This window comes from Sturnus vulgaris, chromosome 18, assembly GCF_052056855.1.
Source record: "Sturnus vulgaris isolate bStuVul1 chromosome 18, bStuVul1.hap1, whole genome shotgun sequence".
NCBI classification, from domain to species: Eukaryota; Metazoa; Chordata; class Aves; order Passeriformes; family Sturnidae; genus Sturnus; species Sturnus vulgaris.
In genome coordinates this window covers 144,240-163,102 of record NC_142260.1, presented here as the reverse complement: position 1 = coordinate 163,102, position 18,863 = coordinate 144,240, and the positions used below count along the sequence as shown (strand labels likewise).

Sequence of the window (18,863 nt, the reverse complement as noted above, 5' to 3'; positions counted from 1 at the left end):
AGGCCAAGGCTCAGTCTTAAGCCATGCTGGTTATGGTACTGAGACCAAGAACCTTCTGAGTCTTCAGTTTTCACTGGTCACAATAAACGTAAATTTTTCCAATTTGGCACAACATCTTCCAAATCTCAAAAGTAAAGTGAAAACATGGTTAAGCTGACACTGCACATTTGAAAAGAAAGCATGTCATACACAGTTCTGTAGAGGAAGAAAATATGCAACAAGTTTTATTCAGCGTTAAGTCCACCAGCACAAAGATTACAGGAGATAGAAAGTGCATTAATAAAAGCTAGTCTTTACCAAAAAGAAAATATATTATTGATTCAAAATATCTTACACTTGGATGATGTAATAACTTACTCTGGGCACCTACTGATTAAGAGAAAGATCAAGAGAACAGCTGCTTCACAAGGAAATCTTAACTTCCCAGGTAAAGTCTGGGAATTTAGTAGAGATCACTGAGTCCAGCAGTCTTCCTTGCTTTCTGCATCAATGCTCTCAGCTGGAACTGCTTGCGAGACAGGAGACGTACATGCTGCAGAAAGAAAAACAACAGCTGGCTATTGGTAAAGTTCTAATAAAAACTTCATACTGCAATACAGATGTTAAAGCAGGGCACATGCTGTGACCCAAATGGGATGTCAGTTTTTTGGAAACACTAAATTCATTATTTTACTGAATGACATTTTCTTGGCTTAGAATGACTGGCAGGTGGCTACCAAATGCAATCACTACAGTCTATTTTTGTGATTTTAAATTATTAATGAATTCATTACATTATAATAACTATTAATTATTAACTCCACAAATATTCTTATCAAAGTAATAATATGCACTCCATAAGGTGAAATCAGGCTAATGCATTTCCTGTAGGGCAGAGAATGGTTCTTCTAACAGTAGATAAACAGAGGAAAGTCTACATAAGAAGGAAACAACATGGCTTTGTATCTATAACGCTTTTAAAATTGGTCTTTAAATTATGAAATTACTTTCTAAAACTTCTCCTTGAATGTATAAATATTCCTGTTCCTACAGGATCCTCTTCTGTGAAGAGATTATGAACGTTACCAAAGTAAACATACATAAAAGGCACATCTTAAAAACATCCCAAGAAACCTACCTTTAAAAAGACATCTAAATCTATCACTCCACGTCTCAATGCTTCCCCAAGATAGAAGATGGTGTCTTCAATTGCATTTTCCTCTGCATATAAGTTCAGGATCTGCTTGTAAAGTGGTGCTGTAGGAATTATAACTTCATCTATGTCATTATTTTCTGACTGACTTTCCATTTTCTCTAAGGCAGAACTGAGCTCCTCATCCTTCTTTTTGAGAAGTTCAATGTTCTTGTCAACTTCAGCCTAGAAACAATTAAGATGTTTATTTATCGTGACACAATTGTCTAGATGAAAGGTTTTTAGACATACCACTTCATTCTGTACCTTCTTTGCTTGTGTCTATTATGAAATTTACAAAAGAAAGAGCTTCCAATCTGTAGTTTTCAGATTCTTTTAAAAAGGAACATCTGCTTTAGATAATGTCAATCCATTACCCTTTTAAAATTGTAGAGAAGGCATGCCAACACTCCCAAGTATTTCTGAGTTGCCACATTAGGAAAAATAACCATTTAAACTAGCTAAAGATAGTAAAAGCAAAGCCAAAGCCATTGTTTTCTTTAGAATGCAGTATCCCCAGCTCTCTAGTCCAATTAAGAATTTCTATTAATTTTTTAAACCATATCTGGATACGGGGCTAGTTTCAGAAACTGTTCATCAATCCCAAAATCTTACTCCTGAGCAGCAGTGCAAGGAGCAGATGGGCAAGGGGGAAGATGCCTGAATGAAAAACTGCAGGAATTTCTGAGCATACTGTGAGTAGGAAAGACTTCTGGGAAAGAAGTTATACAAGGAGGCTGTGACCAAAATCAGTGTTCTCTGCACTAAGACACTGAAATGTTCTCCAGTGCTGCTGTTACATGTTATTATCAAGAAACAGACACAAATATGAAATAATCTTGCACCACTAACATCTTTCACAGGAAGAATGGGGAAAAATAAAACTGTTCCTCTATTACTGAGCAATGATATGTGTAAGACACATGCAGGACACTGCATTTCATGGTCACTGCTATTTCTGACTAGCTTCAGTCTGAGCACAAGCCCCCCCCCCCCGCTGTGAAAGAGAAGAAACACAATGCTCTGGAAGCTTCGTTATTTCTATCGTGCTTAATGATAAATGAATTACAAGCTTCTTACAAGGAATACTCATGTGGGGAGCAGTGGCTCCTCTCACTTACCACCTCCTGATCCAGGCGAGTCACCATCTCTTCCAGTTTCTGGTGCCCTTTCTTCAGGTCCTCCTCTGTGCGTTTCAGGGCGTTGAGCTCGGCCTGCGCACGATCCATCTCCTCCTTCATGCGCCACCTCAGTTTGTCACTGACCGCTGAGATGAGGGACGCACGGATGGTGTCCTCGCTGATGGTGCCATCCCTGCTGGGCCCTGCACGAGGAGCGTGCACAAGCGTTAAGATTAGTGCTGGGCTGCAGTGCCTGCAGTGTAAAGCCAGGTGGAATAGCAAGTGGCCAAGCTGCGCTGTGTACTCCAGCAATGTGAGACAGTGAGATAAGCTGCTCTCCAGAATAATTTCCAGAAGCAGCAAGGCGACCGCATGAAATAACTGACATTGGGATGGACACAAGTAAATTTAAGAGTATGCATCCATTCATTCACTTCACTATTCCCATATCCACATTCGTTTTTACTCTAAAAATGGAGTGGCCATTTCCCCTGAAGTCCATAAATGTTACTAGTTCAAGACTTTTTAAAGAAGAACAAGAGTTAATGGCTGGATGTATTCAACCACAATTAATGTAATACCGGGCTCGAGACAATGAATTTACCTACTACAGTTATCAGTTTGGGGGTTATTTTAGTTTTTTTCAGAATTGCCTGGCCTGGTAAGGAAAGCTTCAAACTAGGAAAGACAAAGGGAGAGTTATAGAGACCACTGAGGCAGCTCGAGTAGGGCTACTTCCAGGAAGGGCATGCAGCCCAGGTTCTCATGGGGAACCACTTTGACAACTGCTGGAGGGACAAGACAGCCAGGAACACACAATCCAAGAGATTCCTGGAAAGCACTGACAATAAATTTCTGATACAGATGCAGCCAAAGAGGAAAGATGTGCTGCTGGACCTTGTAAAATGGACAAGGAAAGCCTGGTTGGAGATATGAAGGTTGGGGCAGCCCTGGCTACAGTGACCATGGAATCATGGAGTTCTGCATCCTACAAGTAGAAAGAGCAGGGCAATGAGAAAGATTACAACCCTGGACTTTATGAGAGCTAACTTTGGCATCTTCACAGACCTTCTTGGAAGAATTCGATAGGAATTTACCATAGAGGGAAGAGAGGTCCAAGACAGCAGGTGAATATTCAAGGGTCCTTCAGGCTCAAGACCAGTGCATCCCTATGGGTAAGTGAGCAGAAGGGGCAGGAGACCTGAATATGCTTTTGCAAATCAGCCTAAGGATAATTTCAAGAGTCTGCCACTAACACACTTTTAAATAGAAAGATAAGTACTTTGTGTCTGTCACAAGAAGTGCAATGTGTCTCCAGACCAGGAAACTCCGAGTGCTCTAGCAAATGTGAAGTGACTACTGGTGATATTTATCACAAACCACTTCAGTTATTCTGTGGGAATAACTGGAGGGTCACAGTTTCCCCAGGCTTGTGCCTCACACCTTCTAGATCAGTGAAATTTCAACTGATTGTAGCCACAAAGCAAGAACTACAGCAGCTTTTGTGCATAAACTTCACGACTGCTATGAATGAAATGCAGAGAGATTTCAATCTATAAGTGCAAAGAAAATAAGAATTTTTACCAGAGTATCTTTTTATCTAGAGACACAACTATCAAAACCCTGAAGTTCTTACAGCATTATGCACATTTTCCAGTGCTCTAGATTTTAAAAAACAACAAAATGAAAAAAATACTCATCACTGCTCACGTGAACCTCATATAATTGAAGACTTTTTTTACTTCTTCTATCAAAACAAGACTGCATAAATTTGTATCTCTTCCCTATGTTTTTTACTCTGCTCCTGTCCACAAAACCTACACCGAGCCATATGGGCAGAAAAATAGAGCTATGCAAATGAATGACAAGAACCAGGAGAAGAAGCACATCATGCTTACTAATCCACTAAGGCCTTCTAAAATACAGAAAACATAAATTTTGATCATTACTAATGTGATCACTTTGCATACATATACACCAGAATGTGTGTTCTTTTTAAAAAATAAGCAAATTAAAATTTTAAAAAATAAGCAAAATGAAAAATAAAGAGATTGAATTATTAAACAACTGGTGCAAAGACATTCTTAAGAAAATATGAATGTCCCAACACTTGATCTGATTTTACACTTCTGGCCTAAAAAATTAATCCTGTTGCCAGTCAACAAGATAATTTGCAAAATTTGGTTAACTATTAGAGTCAGCAACAGAAGCTGTTAAATAGCACCATATACACAAACTCAGGAATCCATCATTGCTGCTTCCTATGAAAAGGAGAAAAGACCAGCAGCACTTTCTAGACTGAGAAGTAAAACTTACACCAAGTCAGTCAAACTATCTAAGACAGAGTTTATTCAGTGTACAGGACTTCCTGATTATGGCAGAAAATTGTTCCCAAACAAAGAGGCCTGATTTCCCTTCAAAAAACAGTATTAGCATGATTTTAGTTACTGTTTACTTCACATAATGAATTATACTCTAACACAAAGTCAGAATCAACCACAACCAGTAACAGTAGAAGTTATGCTTACTTTCTTTTCCCCTGACATCTCTCACTCTGGAAGTTTTTATGCAAGGCTTACTGTAACAGTAAAGCAGGACAGTGGAAAAAAAAAATCTCAATACACCTAACATAATGAAAGTTCACACAGAAATGCCACCAGATAGGGAAGAGGTCTCTGAACATAGAAAGCATCATTTTAATACAGCTCAATCAATGTATCTTCTTATAGAGCATGAACCCGTAGTGTCTTCTGTCACTTCCATAATTAGCCCAGCCTGGGGAGATTTCATGGCACATGGTCACTAAATCCACAGATCTCTGAAACCTTTAACCTTTACTAGGCAGAGTCTGGTTTCAGAAGTGACCTTACAGAATCAAACCAGTAACTGCACCAGAAAAGTAATTAATGGCAGATGACTGGACAGAAAGAAAAAGCCTTAAGGACTATTTGAAAAACCAATGATATGAAAAACTGGAGCTACTTTGCATGAACATTTTCATTCACTTCAAACTAGGCTGACTATAGGAAACACCACCACCACCCACACAAAACTCTCAAGTTCTAACAACTGATATGCTCCTAAATAAACTATCACAAACCACAGACAAAAAAAACTGTACAGGAAAGAAACATTTTCAGTTGAAAGGAAAAAAAAATACTGGACTGTAAAAAACACCCAAACATAACAAAAACACCTCAGAATATTTTAAGTGTAGTGGATGATTAAAGAGATGTGTTTGCATTTCATCTGGCACAAGAGATAAGCCATGTAAACCAAGTGTAGGGCTTTTACCTAGCTGCAGCAAATGAGTCAGTGTAATGTTAAACTGTCACTATGAAACCTGGCATTACAACATCACAACATGGTAACACAGATGAGCTAACTCAGGACTGGAAGAGTCCATCTTTGGGAGATGCTGCACCTCTATCTTCAGTAGGGATGAAAATGAGGGAAAGAAATGAAATAGAAAATATTTCTATTTTAAATTAACACTCTTCTACACAGAGGCAAAACTTGTTTGAGAAAGACACTGCAGAAAGCCAACTTTCCCTGGGAAGGTTATCAGCTCCCTACATGAGAAACAGCAGAGACCATTAATTCTCCAGGACACAAGCTGAGGTATTGGAGTGGGACAGCAGCTTCTTGCACTGTGCTTGGCAGACTCACAATCACCTCAGAGTGGAGGGGACCACTGAAGCAGCCAAGAACGTTCAGAAAATACTTTCTTAACTGAAAAGGCTGAAAAAACTTGGACACAAACGACAGGATCAGGCACAAGAAAAACACAACATACAACTTACTGCTGCTTTCAAATTCTGTAGTAACAGAACTCCTCGGATATTTTAGTAAGAGTAAAGTAGAAGCATCTCTCTTCCCTTGCCTTGTCCCCATGTATGTGAAGGAAAATCACAAAATACACATAGTTCTGGAAAGAAAAGACATTCTATGACTCTAACCCAGGCCACTCCATAAATAACTGGGATTTCACACATTAAATGAAGAACCTATGGATGCACTTCTAAATGATGGGACTCAAGAGTCAACAATGGATTGCTAATGTGAACAACACCATAACATAATCTACACCCTCACTATATAACTGTGCCAAAAGGGCCATCAGCCAGCTGGAAAGTTACTGAACCAGCTTCCCACTGAACTAGACGACATTTATCACTGCTTCCCAGTCTTCTACACATACACTAAAAGCGAGGGGCAGGGTGGAAAGCAAGGGCACAGAGCAGCAGACTGGGAAAAGTCACAGGTGAATACCCTAAATCCTGATGCTGAAGGGAACAAAGGAGGAAGTGACAAGTAGAGATCAATAAGAAGCAACAGGGAAGAGGCTGGAGAAGAAACTCACTAAAAATGAAGCTCATTCCAAACTGCTACTTTAGAAAGTTACTATTTTGGGAGGAAAGAAAGTATAAATAGAGTCCATTAATTGTTTAAATGATGACAAAGGTATTTTTCTAAACCACAAGCAGCAACGCAGACAACCAAAAGTCATCTATGGTTAAAGGGCGAGGAAAACTCCATGTAGTTACATGCAGTGCTCTTCAAAACATTCACAAAGCACACACACTGTATTGCATAAACCCAGCAATTTATCAAATTCCTTACTGAAGAGGTGAATAAAACGTATTTTTTTCTTCCTTTGAATCAATTTTAGTTAAAGATCAATACTTCAGAAGAGTAAGAACAACACGTTCCTTTTTCCATTTTATTCCTTTATGTATCAGTTATATAGAGTGGCTTTCAGAGAAAGCCTTTCCAAGGTACTCACCAACAGTGGTGACAGGAGGCTGGGAAGGGTAGTACTGGACACTAGTGGTTGCTGGAAAGGGAACACCACCTGGGTAAGGATAGTTTGGGTAGCTGCTTGGAAAAGGAAAGAAATGCTCATGTTATGCAACTATTAGTAAACTATCATCCACCTAAGTTATCCTTATTGCTATCATGTTAAACATTCGTTTACATAATAAAATGTTAAAATTGCAGGCCTTTTTCCTGTTCACATAAACATCTTTCACAACTGGTGTTTCTGGTATTATTTAAGATACCATTTTATCTGAAACCCTATCTAGTTATTGCCTGGTCAATATTTGGATAACAAATTCTCCTGAATCTCTTAGTTTTGCTATATGAAATCCCACAAGTATCCAAAAGAAATTATTCTAGTTACAAACTCCCACACAACAGTTTCAAAACAATATTTTTAAATATAAGAACAGTTAAGAAGATGACTGATGAACTGCTTTATGTAAACCTAAAAATGCAAGAAAGTGCAAAATACAGTTGCAATGTGAAACAAACTCCTCCAGAAATTCTTGGTCCTGCTCTCAAAGATAAAGAAAGCAAAAGTATTCATTTGCTCACTGAAACAATTATGAGATGATGTGACAGTTTACAACACCTTTCTAAAATACATTTTCTATTAACTAAAATAAGGACACAGATTAGTCAGTACTAGACTGACAAACACCTGCATGTGGCAGAGAATTAACTAAAGTAATAATTAAACAAAGTGGTTCAAAACCCCCTGCAAAATATAAAATAAGCATATTCCGTGTCTCTTTAGGTAACTGCAAGTTCTATTGTTCTTAAAACCTTCCTATTAAATCATAAATTATAAATTTTAAACACAGTTCTTATACTCCTTTTGTACAAACGTTAAGAGGTCTTTAAACAAACATATTTGGGAGGAAAAAACATGCTGTAAGAACTTAAAGAAATCCTAACTTTTTTTCCTTATAAAATGTACCACTCCCTCCCTCTCAATCCTCCCAGGTTTTTACATTTAATTTTTTTTAAATAAAAATGCTCCATATTACATCAACATTTCATAGGATCCTACCACAAAATCAGGACATAAAGATATTAATAACAAAAACAATTAATCGTTATGTAAAAGATTTAAGTGCACACTAGGAGGCAGTAGCATATATCTCACTATTTACTAAGACGGATCTGAAAGTCTTCTGGAAATGCTTTATTCCAAACTATATGTAGAAAAAAATCTTGTTTAATATTAATAAAAAGCTTTTGAAGTAACTCTGTGTTCTTCAAATTCCCTTAGAGTGTTCTAAGTCCACATTTATGCTGGAGTCAAGGCCCAGCAATGTTTTGTTCAATTTTTGAGTTGCTAATAAAATCTCGACTTTTAGGGGTACATTTCTTTCTATGTCATGTAAACATATTGTAAAAATATATGAGTGAAGGAAGACAACAGCTGGAAGTTAGGACATTTCAAGATCTATTTATCACACCCATATATATTTCATTTCAAGAAACACTAAGAGAGTTAAACCTTCCTCCAGTTTTAGCTACTGACAAGAATTCAGCCCTCACTTTTACCAAACCCTGCTAACATGAGTGACTATACAACAAAGACACCATAAGAAAATACAATTATGAGTAGACACTATTCAGTGAAACTCTCTATCAGGTAAATGATGATAAAGGGGCTCTTACCTCGGGTTTGGAGTACTTGATGGTGGATAGGGAGATATTCCACCTGGAATTCCTGGCACATAGGAAGCTAAATAAAACAAGAATTTTGTGTATCTTTACATTTCAGAAGTTAAAACCCTCAGGGTAAAGAAGTTCTTCCTCATATATAAAAATAACCTTATTATTATATTGATTTTCTTCTTAATCATTGAAGTACTCACTATATGGATAGATATTGATTTAAAAATGCACAAAAAATAGGTGTACTAAGAAAAAAAAAATCTGCAGCTAGGATACTCAGAAAAAAACCCAAAACATGGTATTAAAGATGAACCACCTGAAGAGCTGTCTACATTTTTTATGTAATAACTGGAAAAAGAGTTTAACCTTTCTAGCCAATGATCTCTACTCACTAAATAACAAGTGCATAACTTAAGTACCTTTCGAGTAATTGACTGGCTGTTTAATGACCTAACCATGTCCTTATCAAGTAATTTCTGCTGTTTAAAAGTTGTATTTAAAAATTTGTTATCAGTACATATAAATGTCTAAATAGTCTTAGCAAATTTAAGATTTTTCTTGAAATGCTGACAAATTATGTTTTGGACATATTTATTCTACATTTCTAGCAAGTTTTAAGAGTATTTCATTAAATTTTTTTTTTGTTTTTAAGAGCTATTTCCACCCTTCACTGCTTTTTTGTCAATGGACTTCATTTCTTCTTAAACAACGTATCTATAATGTGAATAAAACCAAATCCTAAATGTCTGTAAAATAAGGAAAGTCTGATTACACTAGAAAAACGAAGTAGCTATTAATGATTTCAAAATCCCGAAACATTTTCACTAAACTTACTTCAGCTATGAAGTAATTCATAGTACTTCAGCTCAATTCAAAATAGTAATCCAAAGCACTTCAGCTTTGAGTGACTACAAGAGTAATGAAATGTGGCTCATGGAAGGTTTGTCCTGAAGGCACAAGTCACAGCCTCTGCTGAAACTGCACTGCCAGTGACCCCCACTGCTCTGGAAAATCAGGACAATCCAATCCTCTGCTGCTCTCACAAACAGGGCAGCCACAGACAAGCTGAAAAGTCCCAAACACTTGCCTTTAGTCAATTATTCCTAATGCTCCCATTTATGTCTGCTACCCATTTTCTCACAGGTTCAGAGCCTAAAACCTTGTTAAAAATGGGTTCTGCTGGAAATGACAATGAATAGCACTTCAGCTTTTCAAATGTAACACTGATCAAGTAAAAGCCGTATTTCAATAGAAAATGGACACAGCTTTAAAAATCTGGCAAAAATGAATCACCCCAAATCCAGCTACGGTACCATTAAATTCATGTGGAACTGTAGTAATATTATTAAATAAATAATTTCCAGCTAAACTGCTCCCCCTTCCCTACTGTCCCAGTCTTTGACTTGAGGAGGTCTATGCCACTGTTTTCTTGGCTTTTTCCCACCAATACAGTCTCCTCCTGGAAGAATTTCTAGGATTTTGTTTCCCACTTCCTCTTTTTCCCTCACATACCTATCCCAGTCTTTAAAATAAGATGCCTCCAGAAGTTTAAATAAATAAATGATTTAATAAGTCTTGAGGATTTTAGCAAGAAAATACAAATGAGTACCAACTCAAAACACCAAATCGACACAGAACAAAGAATAAAAAAATCACAAGGCAGGGTTTTCTTTAACATTCAGTTAGCAATTTGAAAAAAAAAAAAATAAATAAACCACACAAACAGGAGTATGGGCATAGGAAACACAAGCTGTAGGCATGCTTGTGCTTATGAAAACAATGGTTGCAGGATACTTAAAAGATGGGCTTGTGTTATTAGAATAGAAATAACTGAGATATAAAGTTATTTGAATAATCTTTTTAAGTCTATCTTGGAATGCTGACAGGACACTGGTTATTTTGAGGAACTTGGGTGTGTTTGAGTGTGTTCTGCTTTTGTCTGGGTTTTGCTGTGTTTTAATACAAATTTGATTTTTCCCCTCTAGAAGCCCACATGAATTCTTAGACTCACAGAACCTTTTAAGATGGAAAAGACCTTTAAGATCCTCAAGTCCAATGAGATAAATTACAGCCCAGGTGAATTCATTAGCCATCAATATAAAAAGTAAACCGCATTATTTGTGGGCAAACTGTGCAACAATCCCTTTGAAATATGAACATGATTATTTGCAGAGGTCAGTAGTGATGAGCACTCACTGGTTGGTGGGCCTGTTGCCTGGTATGGGGGGTAGCTGGAGGAAGCAGTAGGCCGAGAAAACACTGGAGGTTCCTCTCCAAACACAACAATCATGACCTGGATCAGCTCCAACAAGTCTGACTGGGGCTGGGAGGGAAAGCAAATCACAAGTTGTTCATTTTCCTAACAGAGTTTAACTGACTGTAGCAACAACAGGATGCCATTCCAACAGCTCTCAAAAGCTTTTTTTCATTTGTGGCTTTAAATTTTCTTTAAATGTGTATCTGTATACATATGTGCATCATTAACTTCCCTTCTGGATTCTATTCCACATACCAAACCCGGTCAGCTTGTACTCAAAAACATATAGTAAAACACACCCAGAATAAACTGGGTAATACATGGTTCCATATCAACTACAGGACAATAAATGACTAGGTATAAATGTCCAATGACCAATTATAATAATACTTTAAAAAATTAAATCCACCCCCAAAACGAAAAACATACAGATTCCCAAGTTTTTTAGACATTTCAATTTCATACACCACAGCTTTTACTCTGACACAGAACGTCTCCACAGAAAAAAATATTCTAACCCACTAAGTAGTGGCACAGACCTCCACTAAATACAGTTAAACTTCTTGTTTTTGGCTTCTTTTGGCTTCTCTGTTTATAACTACTTCATACAGGCATAATTTCATTTTGCAAAAATAAGAACAAGCATCATGAATGCAGCACCGGATTACACACCCAAATTCCAAGTTCACTTAGCTCTATATTCCACTTACTTATTTTTACCAACCTCTCCAATGAAAGAATTCTGTATCAGTTGTACCTTACACGATCTTCTTGCTTTGTGCAACACCTGACCTGGGCAGTCTTTTCCCACTATTACCATACAAGCACTGAGCTCCCACCCATCCTTAATAAATGTACTCCTGTTAATCACTTTTGACAGAACCACGCATCTTGTATAATTTTTCTAATCTTGTAAAGAAGATATAAACGGTGTTGACAAGTCCACGTTTTGGCCAAAACTTCTCTGAGGCCAGCACTGCTCAATGCCTCTATTTATTGGTAAAGCAAATATATCCATACACATGAGGCTCCAGGATTGTCTACACAAAGAAGTCGAAGTGCTTGCAAAAGTCCATTTTAGTCACTGAGATGTTTTAAGTACATTTAAGTAAATTCCCCTTCTGCAAATATTCTTATCTCACAGATCTTCACGTCACTCTCCTGCCAGGGAAGAGGATACCTCATGCTGCACTGTTTAATAAGACAACTTGTAACTGAAGATACAATTAATTATCTAAATGACCAGAACAAAGAATGCAACATCCTGAACTTTGATGTTCAAAGATGTTCCAAAAACCACACAGTTGATTTATATTTTAAAAATGGTTTAAGATCTCTAATAAAGATAATGGTTTTTATCAAAAATGATACAACTATCTTGAGGAATGCAGAATGAGCAGTTTGGGAATTTCAAGTTCCCTATACTTACATATTTCCATTCATGCAGGTAGGGAAGGTATATCTTTCCATTTGCATCAACATGCTTCCCAGTTTTTATTGTCATAGAGCTAGTGGGTTTAACAAAACAAATTGGGGGGTTGAAAGGGTAGGTGTCCAGCAGCCACAAGCAAATTGGAATATTATATGTGTTACCTAGAAAAGATATTTTGAAAGATTTCAGAAATTATTTCAATTCTTCAGCTGTCTTCCTGTATTCAGATTCATAAAAAATTCCAAAACTCCAAAACTCAACTATACAAAGTTAGAAGCCAGAGCCAAAATCTACTAACAACATTCAATGCATAGGTAACACTATGGCCATAAACTCAATGTTTTTCAAAACAATTTAACTTTGATTTATAATTATAATTCACCACTAATACACAATCTCATTTGTTCTATAATGCAACATTATAAGACTCTAATTTGAATTATCATTAGCTGCAGCAAGAAATGGTTTGCAACCTTATTCAACTGACAAGCCTGAAGAAAGTGCAATGCTGAAAGAAAAAAGATGTTACAAAGCTGTAAATGACTGAAAAAGCAATGCTCAGCATTCATATTTTATCCTGCAGCAAAAATGGAAAACAATTTCTTTAAAATCTTTTACTTTGGACAAGTAAAGGATTTCAAGAAAAGAGTGATCACTGAAGTAGTGAAGTTGATCCAGGACAAATCTAAATTTTTCATGCAATTTGGGAAAATAATGGGGATGATGATGATTACAATACATGCATACCTCTGTAAGGCACAGGAATGGTTCCACTGAGGCTCATCAACTCCCTGGATGAACCATCATTAAAAACTGAAAGAGAACAAACAATACTTTTAGAACAAACATATTGGTTACATTCATCTTGGTTAAGGTTATTCCCCATCTATTTACTGTGTAAGTTTTCACAAGTTGCAGACATACAAACATAAACTCAGCCTGAAAGGTTCAGCTCTTGCACATTTATGGATTAGCAAATGACTGTCCATAGTCAGGTAACTCCTTATGAATAACACACTTCTGAGAAACGAATGACTAATCATTGTCAAACTACCTTCTCTATAAATAAAACTGTTTCCTCATTCAGTGACCAAGTAAAACATTGGAACCTTGCAAACTGCAAGTAATGCAAATTGCTGCAAAGATAATCTGAACTCAAACTTGATTTAAAAATAAACCAACTGTCATCTGAGATTTATAAAAGAATTCCTTATGCTTTCTTCAGAAAAAACAGGTCAGCAAGAATACTGAAAACTCCTGGGCCACAGGCATTTATTACAGAATCAGTAAAGCTAATTTAACCAACCAGTAACACAGTGAAGAGGAACAAAGAGTGCTTGACTCTGCCAAATCTTAGTCATAAGCTGCACAAGAACTCTGACCTCTATTTACTGAGTTGTTGTATTTAGTTTTCTCATACTTTTAATCCAATACATTATTATTGGCTGAATAAATCAACTTCTGTTGAGGAAGCTTTTATCTTCTTAATTCCTCCTGAAAGTTTCTAGCTGTAATTCAAATGTAGGTTACTGTGCACAGTTATTGTGGTGCTGATGTTCTTCTGCAAAGGCAGGCAGAACACGTTGGGATTTCAGTGGGGGTATATATTTCATTATTTATATGAACTTGAGAACAATGTAATCACTTTTTTGCAGCTGATGTCACTGCTACAAATAATATCGATTATCTGTAAGTGATTCTGTGCTTAGCCTCTCCCAAGCAGCTTAAAGAGCATTAGGGAACACAAATGGCTACAGCTCAAGGATATCTGGAATTGTGATCACCATGTTAGGCAAACCTGGGCAGCTATTCCAACCACAGTCCTTTCACTCCTACTTTGTTTCTCCAGTCACTGCATGCATTTTTATTTCTGTGAGAGCTGCTGGCTTGCAGCTACTCAAGTTAAAACTAATTCATCTTTTACCTGAACATGTCTCTTCTTAAAATTTCTCAATCTAGATATATAACTTAAAAAGCAGAAGATTTTAAAATTTTTTGATGATGTATTAGTAATATAAATTAGATCACAGAGGAATCCCACAGGTAACAGTTAAAAAAAGGTGACCATAAGAAGGCTGACCTCAGCAGCTACGCTGGCTCACTGTATGCTGTGAAACCCTAGATATCATCTTCATTTAACACACTTAAATTTAAATGAACTTAGAGACTTTAAAACAGATAACAAACAATGATTATCATCGATAATTTACATCACAAAACCCTCATGCCAACTTTCTATATACTTGATTCTGTTTTCTTCATGCTCTTAAATGAAGCATTTGTTCATTGATTTACAGTTCTTCCTACACAGAATTTTAAAAACATCTTTATATGGCAGCAAAGCTGAATTTGTAAGATACCAGCAATTTCAGGACACCAACTGATGACATCAGTGAGTGATTAACTAAAAGTTAAGCTGTGAAAAACGTGACACTTCCTGGCACATTAGTTATTTTCTAAAGTAACCTTACTGTATTACTGAGTCTGTATTTCTAAAGAAGTACTGATGTCAGAGACAAAAGAGAAACTCAACTTATGTTTTCTGGTGCTAATCTTCTTTTTTCCCCTCACAAAAACTACTAAAGACATCTAACATATCAACAATTCACCAACAAAAATTTTCTCATGCACAGACTAACCATATGAATCCATGACAGGTTTGAGGTCCTTGTACTGAGTAATAACACTGGTGGTCTCCTGTATGGTTAGGTCTCTATACTTATACTGGAAAACAAAAGAGAAAGAAATTACTTCAGAAGCTAAGTTTTTAGTATAATTTAATTCAATTTTTTATTTTGGACAATAGCATTTATGAGAGTTTACATCTATACATGGAGATTCTTCTCCACTCTTAGTTTGTAATAATATTTTATTTGTCCATATTACTTAAATAACCACTGCCTACATAACTTATCATACTTTAACAAGGTGCTAAGTCTTAACAAGGGTCTGAGCATCAGTTGATTTGGGAAGAGCTATTGTATTTTCTTTCATGTTCTACCACAACCAACTGCATCTGAGAAATATGTGTGACTCTTAAAAAAAAAAGTCATCTCCAAATAAATATAGTGATGTTTTGAACATTCCTGATAAATAGCTATCTATGATCTGAACCACACGGACACATTTTATAGCACTTTTCAAAGCAACACCATATTTATCAACCACTGATTAGAATTAACGTGTATTTTGCCAGCTAAAAAAAAAAAAAAAAAAAAAGAAAGCAGACATGCTAAGGCAAAATATTACCAGCAATAATACTGACTTTACCCCTTTCCTTTCATCAGGAGCAGGGAGTAACAGCACAGATGCCCAGTAAACCACAGATCCACTATTAAAGAACTCACTAGCCTCAGAGCTATAACCCACAGACAGCAAAGAAGCTCCTGGGCAACAGAGAGTTGGTTCATAGTGCAGCTCTTCAGCATTGTGGTCACTCCTCCTGATAATTACTACTGAAAAGAAAAGCCAGCAATGGGGGTCCTTGGCAACTTATTGATTCTAATATGATTTTTTTAAATTACAATCTTCAGATGTCCTAAGGAACACAGACAGAAACCTTTCATTGAAACAGGGTAGGAAGACAAAGGGCCCAGCACAATGAAATGTGTGACATCTAAAGCACGCAAATGTGAACAACATCTGAACAAATTAACGCAGACATTATCCAAGAGCAAACTCTGGTGCCACAGTTAAAGGTCACCTTGGCTCCAACAAACACTCATGAGTTGTGAAGCTAAGAAATTAACTCTTCTTCCCGTCACCTCCAGAGATTGACAAGGATGCTCCTCCTGGGCATGACAACTTGGATTTACTGAGCAGAGATGAACCCACCACACCACTTCCCACCTCATCCTACAGGAAGCACCAGCACCTCGGGTGATGCCGTGACTGATCTTCCTCAAATCACCAAGGACAAAACAGCCACATGGTCTGTCTGCAAAATGCTGCTCTGTGTGGTAGAAAGCAACCCCCCCAGTAGGGACTCCTGTGTGCATGGGAAGCACCAGAACAGAGGTCAATCAGCCCCTGGGTGCTCTTTTGTTGGGAGGGCTGCAGCAAAGCATCTCAGCCTCCTGGTGTGAAATCGATGCAGGACTGGGAGCGTGCAGCAGGGGCTTGACAGAGAGACAACTTTGTTAACATTTGACTACATCCTTCCCTCCCTCCCCAACATCTGGCAGAAGCAGGAACAGGCATTGCTGGGACATAAAGGAATTTTCATGTGCACCAAGCCAGAGACTGGCAGCACATACCCACACCACTGCATGTGTCACTACACGACAAATGACAGCTGGTCACCAGCTACTTTTAAAAGGCAGGGCCTTTTCATAGGAACAAACCTTATGGTGCAGGATAGAGCCTACACAAGATTGGCATAATCACTATTAAAAAGAGAACTGGATTCCACTAACAGAAGCTCTTAAAAAACACAAGGACGGTAGAATGTTTTGGGTTGGAAGTGACCTCAAAGACCATTTGGTTCCAAATCCAAGGCAGGGACACCTTCCACTACCCCAGGCTGCTCAGAGCCCCATCCAGCCTGGCCTTGAACACTGCCACGGGTGGGGCATGCACAGCTCCTCTGGGCAACCTGTGCCAGTGCCTCGCCACCCTGCCACTGAAGAAGGAAGCAGAGTCAGGCTTTACATCCACTTTGGGCACAAGAATCTCAAGTCAGTCGAGTCAAGAAGTGATAAAACAATGCCTGCCTGCTCAGCAGGCACACTGTGAATCTGGTACACGATGGGGCTGATAAATCACAAATTTGGTTATCAGGGGTGCTTTCAAAAACTAGGCACAACAGCTGAATATTAAGCAAGCATTTTCATATCTCTATTAAAACAAAGAAAGATAATATTTTTGCAAACTGTTTTTACAGTGAGTGATGATTACCTAGTGGAGAGACAGTTGTATGATTCCCGCTACTGCTACAAGCAAAATTAAATGTTAATTTCAGCTCTTAATTTCTTAGACTGATTTCCAAGAAATATCAAAATCTATTTGGAATATATAAGATACTAGTGATATCTACAAAGGTAACTAAAACGGATTAATTTGAATTCTTAATTTCTAAACTCTTTTTTCTTCCTCCATTCTCAGATTGCAAATGCATTCTCCTCATTTTATATACCAGGAAACAGATCAAAGAAAGATAAAGCTTTTCAAGATCTAACAGCAGGGAAGTACCTGAAGTTAAATTAAGTGCTTAGGTTCCCCCAAACAGGGTCAAGCTTTTGTTATATACTGAACATATACACTCACACACTGAACTATTCAATATGGCAAATATCGCTACATTTCCCTCTCTAGAACAGAAAGTGTTAACTATTTTTGAAAAAGAAATATAATTAAACAGCACCTTCGTTTTTCATCACCTACAGAAAGCCAGATGGGAGTATAAAATGAATAAGTGTGGGGGAACAAGGACATTGGACCACCTTAAATTCTATTTCTTCTATAGCATCACAATAATTAACTAAGCAAAGACAGGTGTATACAAATACATACATGATCTCATTTGCTGACACTAAGTATTCAACACCCATTTTCAAGCTGATAAAAAAATCTGCTTGTGACTCCATCCAGGCCAACGTGTCTTTGGTTTTCATCGATTCTCAACCATTTTACTTCATGCCAAAACGCGACACACTTTAGGCTCGTACACGTACGATTAAATGCTGCCCAAAAAAATCCAAAATCCCCTCAACAAACCTGTAACTCCCCCTAAGTATCAGCCTTTGGGGTTTTCATTCCAAGCTGCTGGACAAAGCGCAGTTTTCACTTGAAGAGCGGCACGCTTGGCTCTGCATGATTCAGTGGTTAATGATTTGCCTTGCATGAGATTTTCGCGTTTCCTTACACAGGGGCGATAACCAACCCACCCCATCCCGGTCAGCAATGCCGAGCTCGCCTTCCCCCTCCCGTAACCGGGGGGCACAAGCACCTGGCACTCTCCCTGCGCTTGGGCACGACCATTTCAGGCTCGTTCCTCCCTTCCCCACCCGACTGCCCGGAGCCTCCCGGCGCTGGGTCTCGCTGGCCGAGCCCGGCCGGCCGCGCCCGTACCTTGGTGAGCATCTTCTTGAGCTGGCTCTCGGACACGGCCATGGCGGCCACCGCTCGCTGTCGCTCCTGGTGTCGGTGCCGCCGGCCCGGCCCTACATAAACACAGGAAGCGGCCGCGCGCCCGCTTCCGGCGACGGCGCCGCTCCCGCGCGTCACGGGGCGGGGCCGGAGAGCGGCGGGGCCCGGGGCGGGGCCGGAGAGCGGCGGCCGAGGGAGGGCCCGGGGCGGGGCCGGAGAGCGGCGGCCGAGGGAGGGCCCGGGGCGGGGCCGGAGAGCGGCGGCCGAGGGCGGGCCCGGGGCGGGGCCGGAGAGCGGCGGCCGAGGGAGGGCCCGGAGAGC

The 18,863-nt window shown here is 38.6% G+C and overlaps 1 protein-coding gene across 4 annotated transcripts; it reads right to left on the bottom strand.

The window, feature by feature from the left end:
- Positions 1-196: 196 nt before the first annotated feature.
- On the bottom strand, positions 197-18,707 carry TSG101 (tumor susceptibility 101). Of its 4 annotated transcripts, none has more exons than XM_014876300.2 (10): positions 18,525-18,707; positions 15,095-15,179; positions 13,203-13,268; positions 12,453-12,616; positions 10,963-11,089; positions 8,767-8,833; positions 7,079-7,173; positions 2,293-2,495; positions 1,118-1,357; positions 197-532 (listed from the first exon to the last, which is right to left on the bottom strand). In XM_014876300.2, exons 1-10 carry the CDS (start codon positions 18,564-18,566, stop codon positions 443-445), a joined length of 1,179 nt encoding a protein of 392 aa, XP_014731786.1. In that variant the 5' UTR covers positions 18,567-18,707; the 3' UTR covers positions 197-442. The 4 variants fall into 4 exon arrangements, with proteins under 4 accessions (XP_014731786.1, XP_014731787.1, XP_088031534.1 ...); XM_014876301.2 differs by having other exon boundaries at positions 7,079-7,170; XM_088175408.1 differs by lacking the exon at positions 18,525-18,707 and adding an exon at positions 18,171-18,259 and having other exon boundaries at positions 7,079-7,170.
- Between the last annotated feature and the right edge of the window lie 156 nt (positions 18,708-18,863).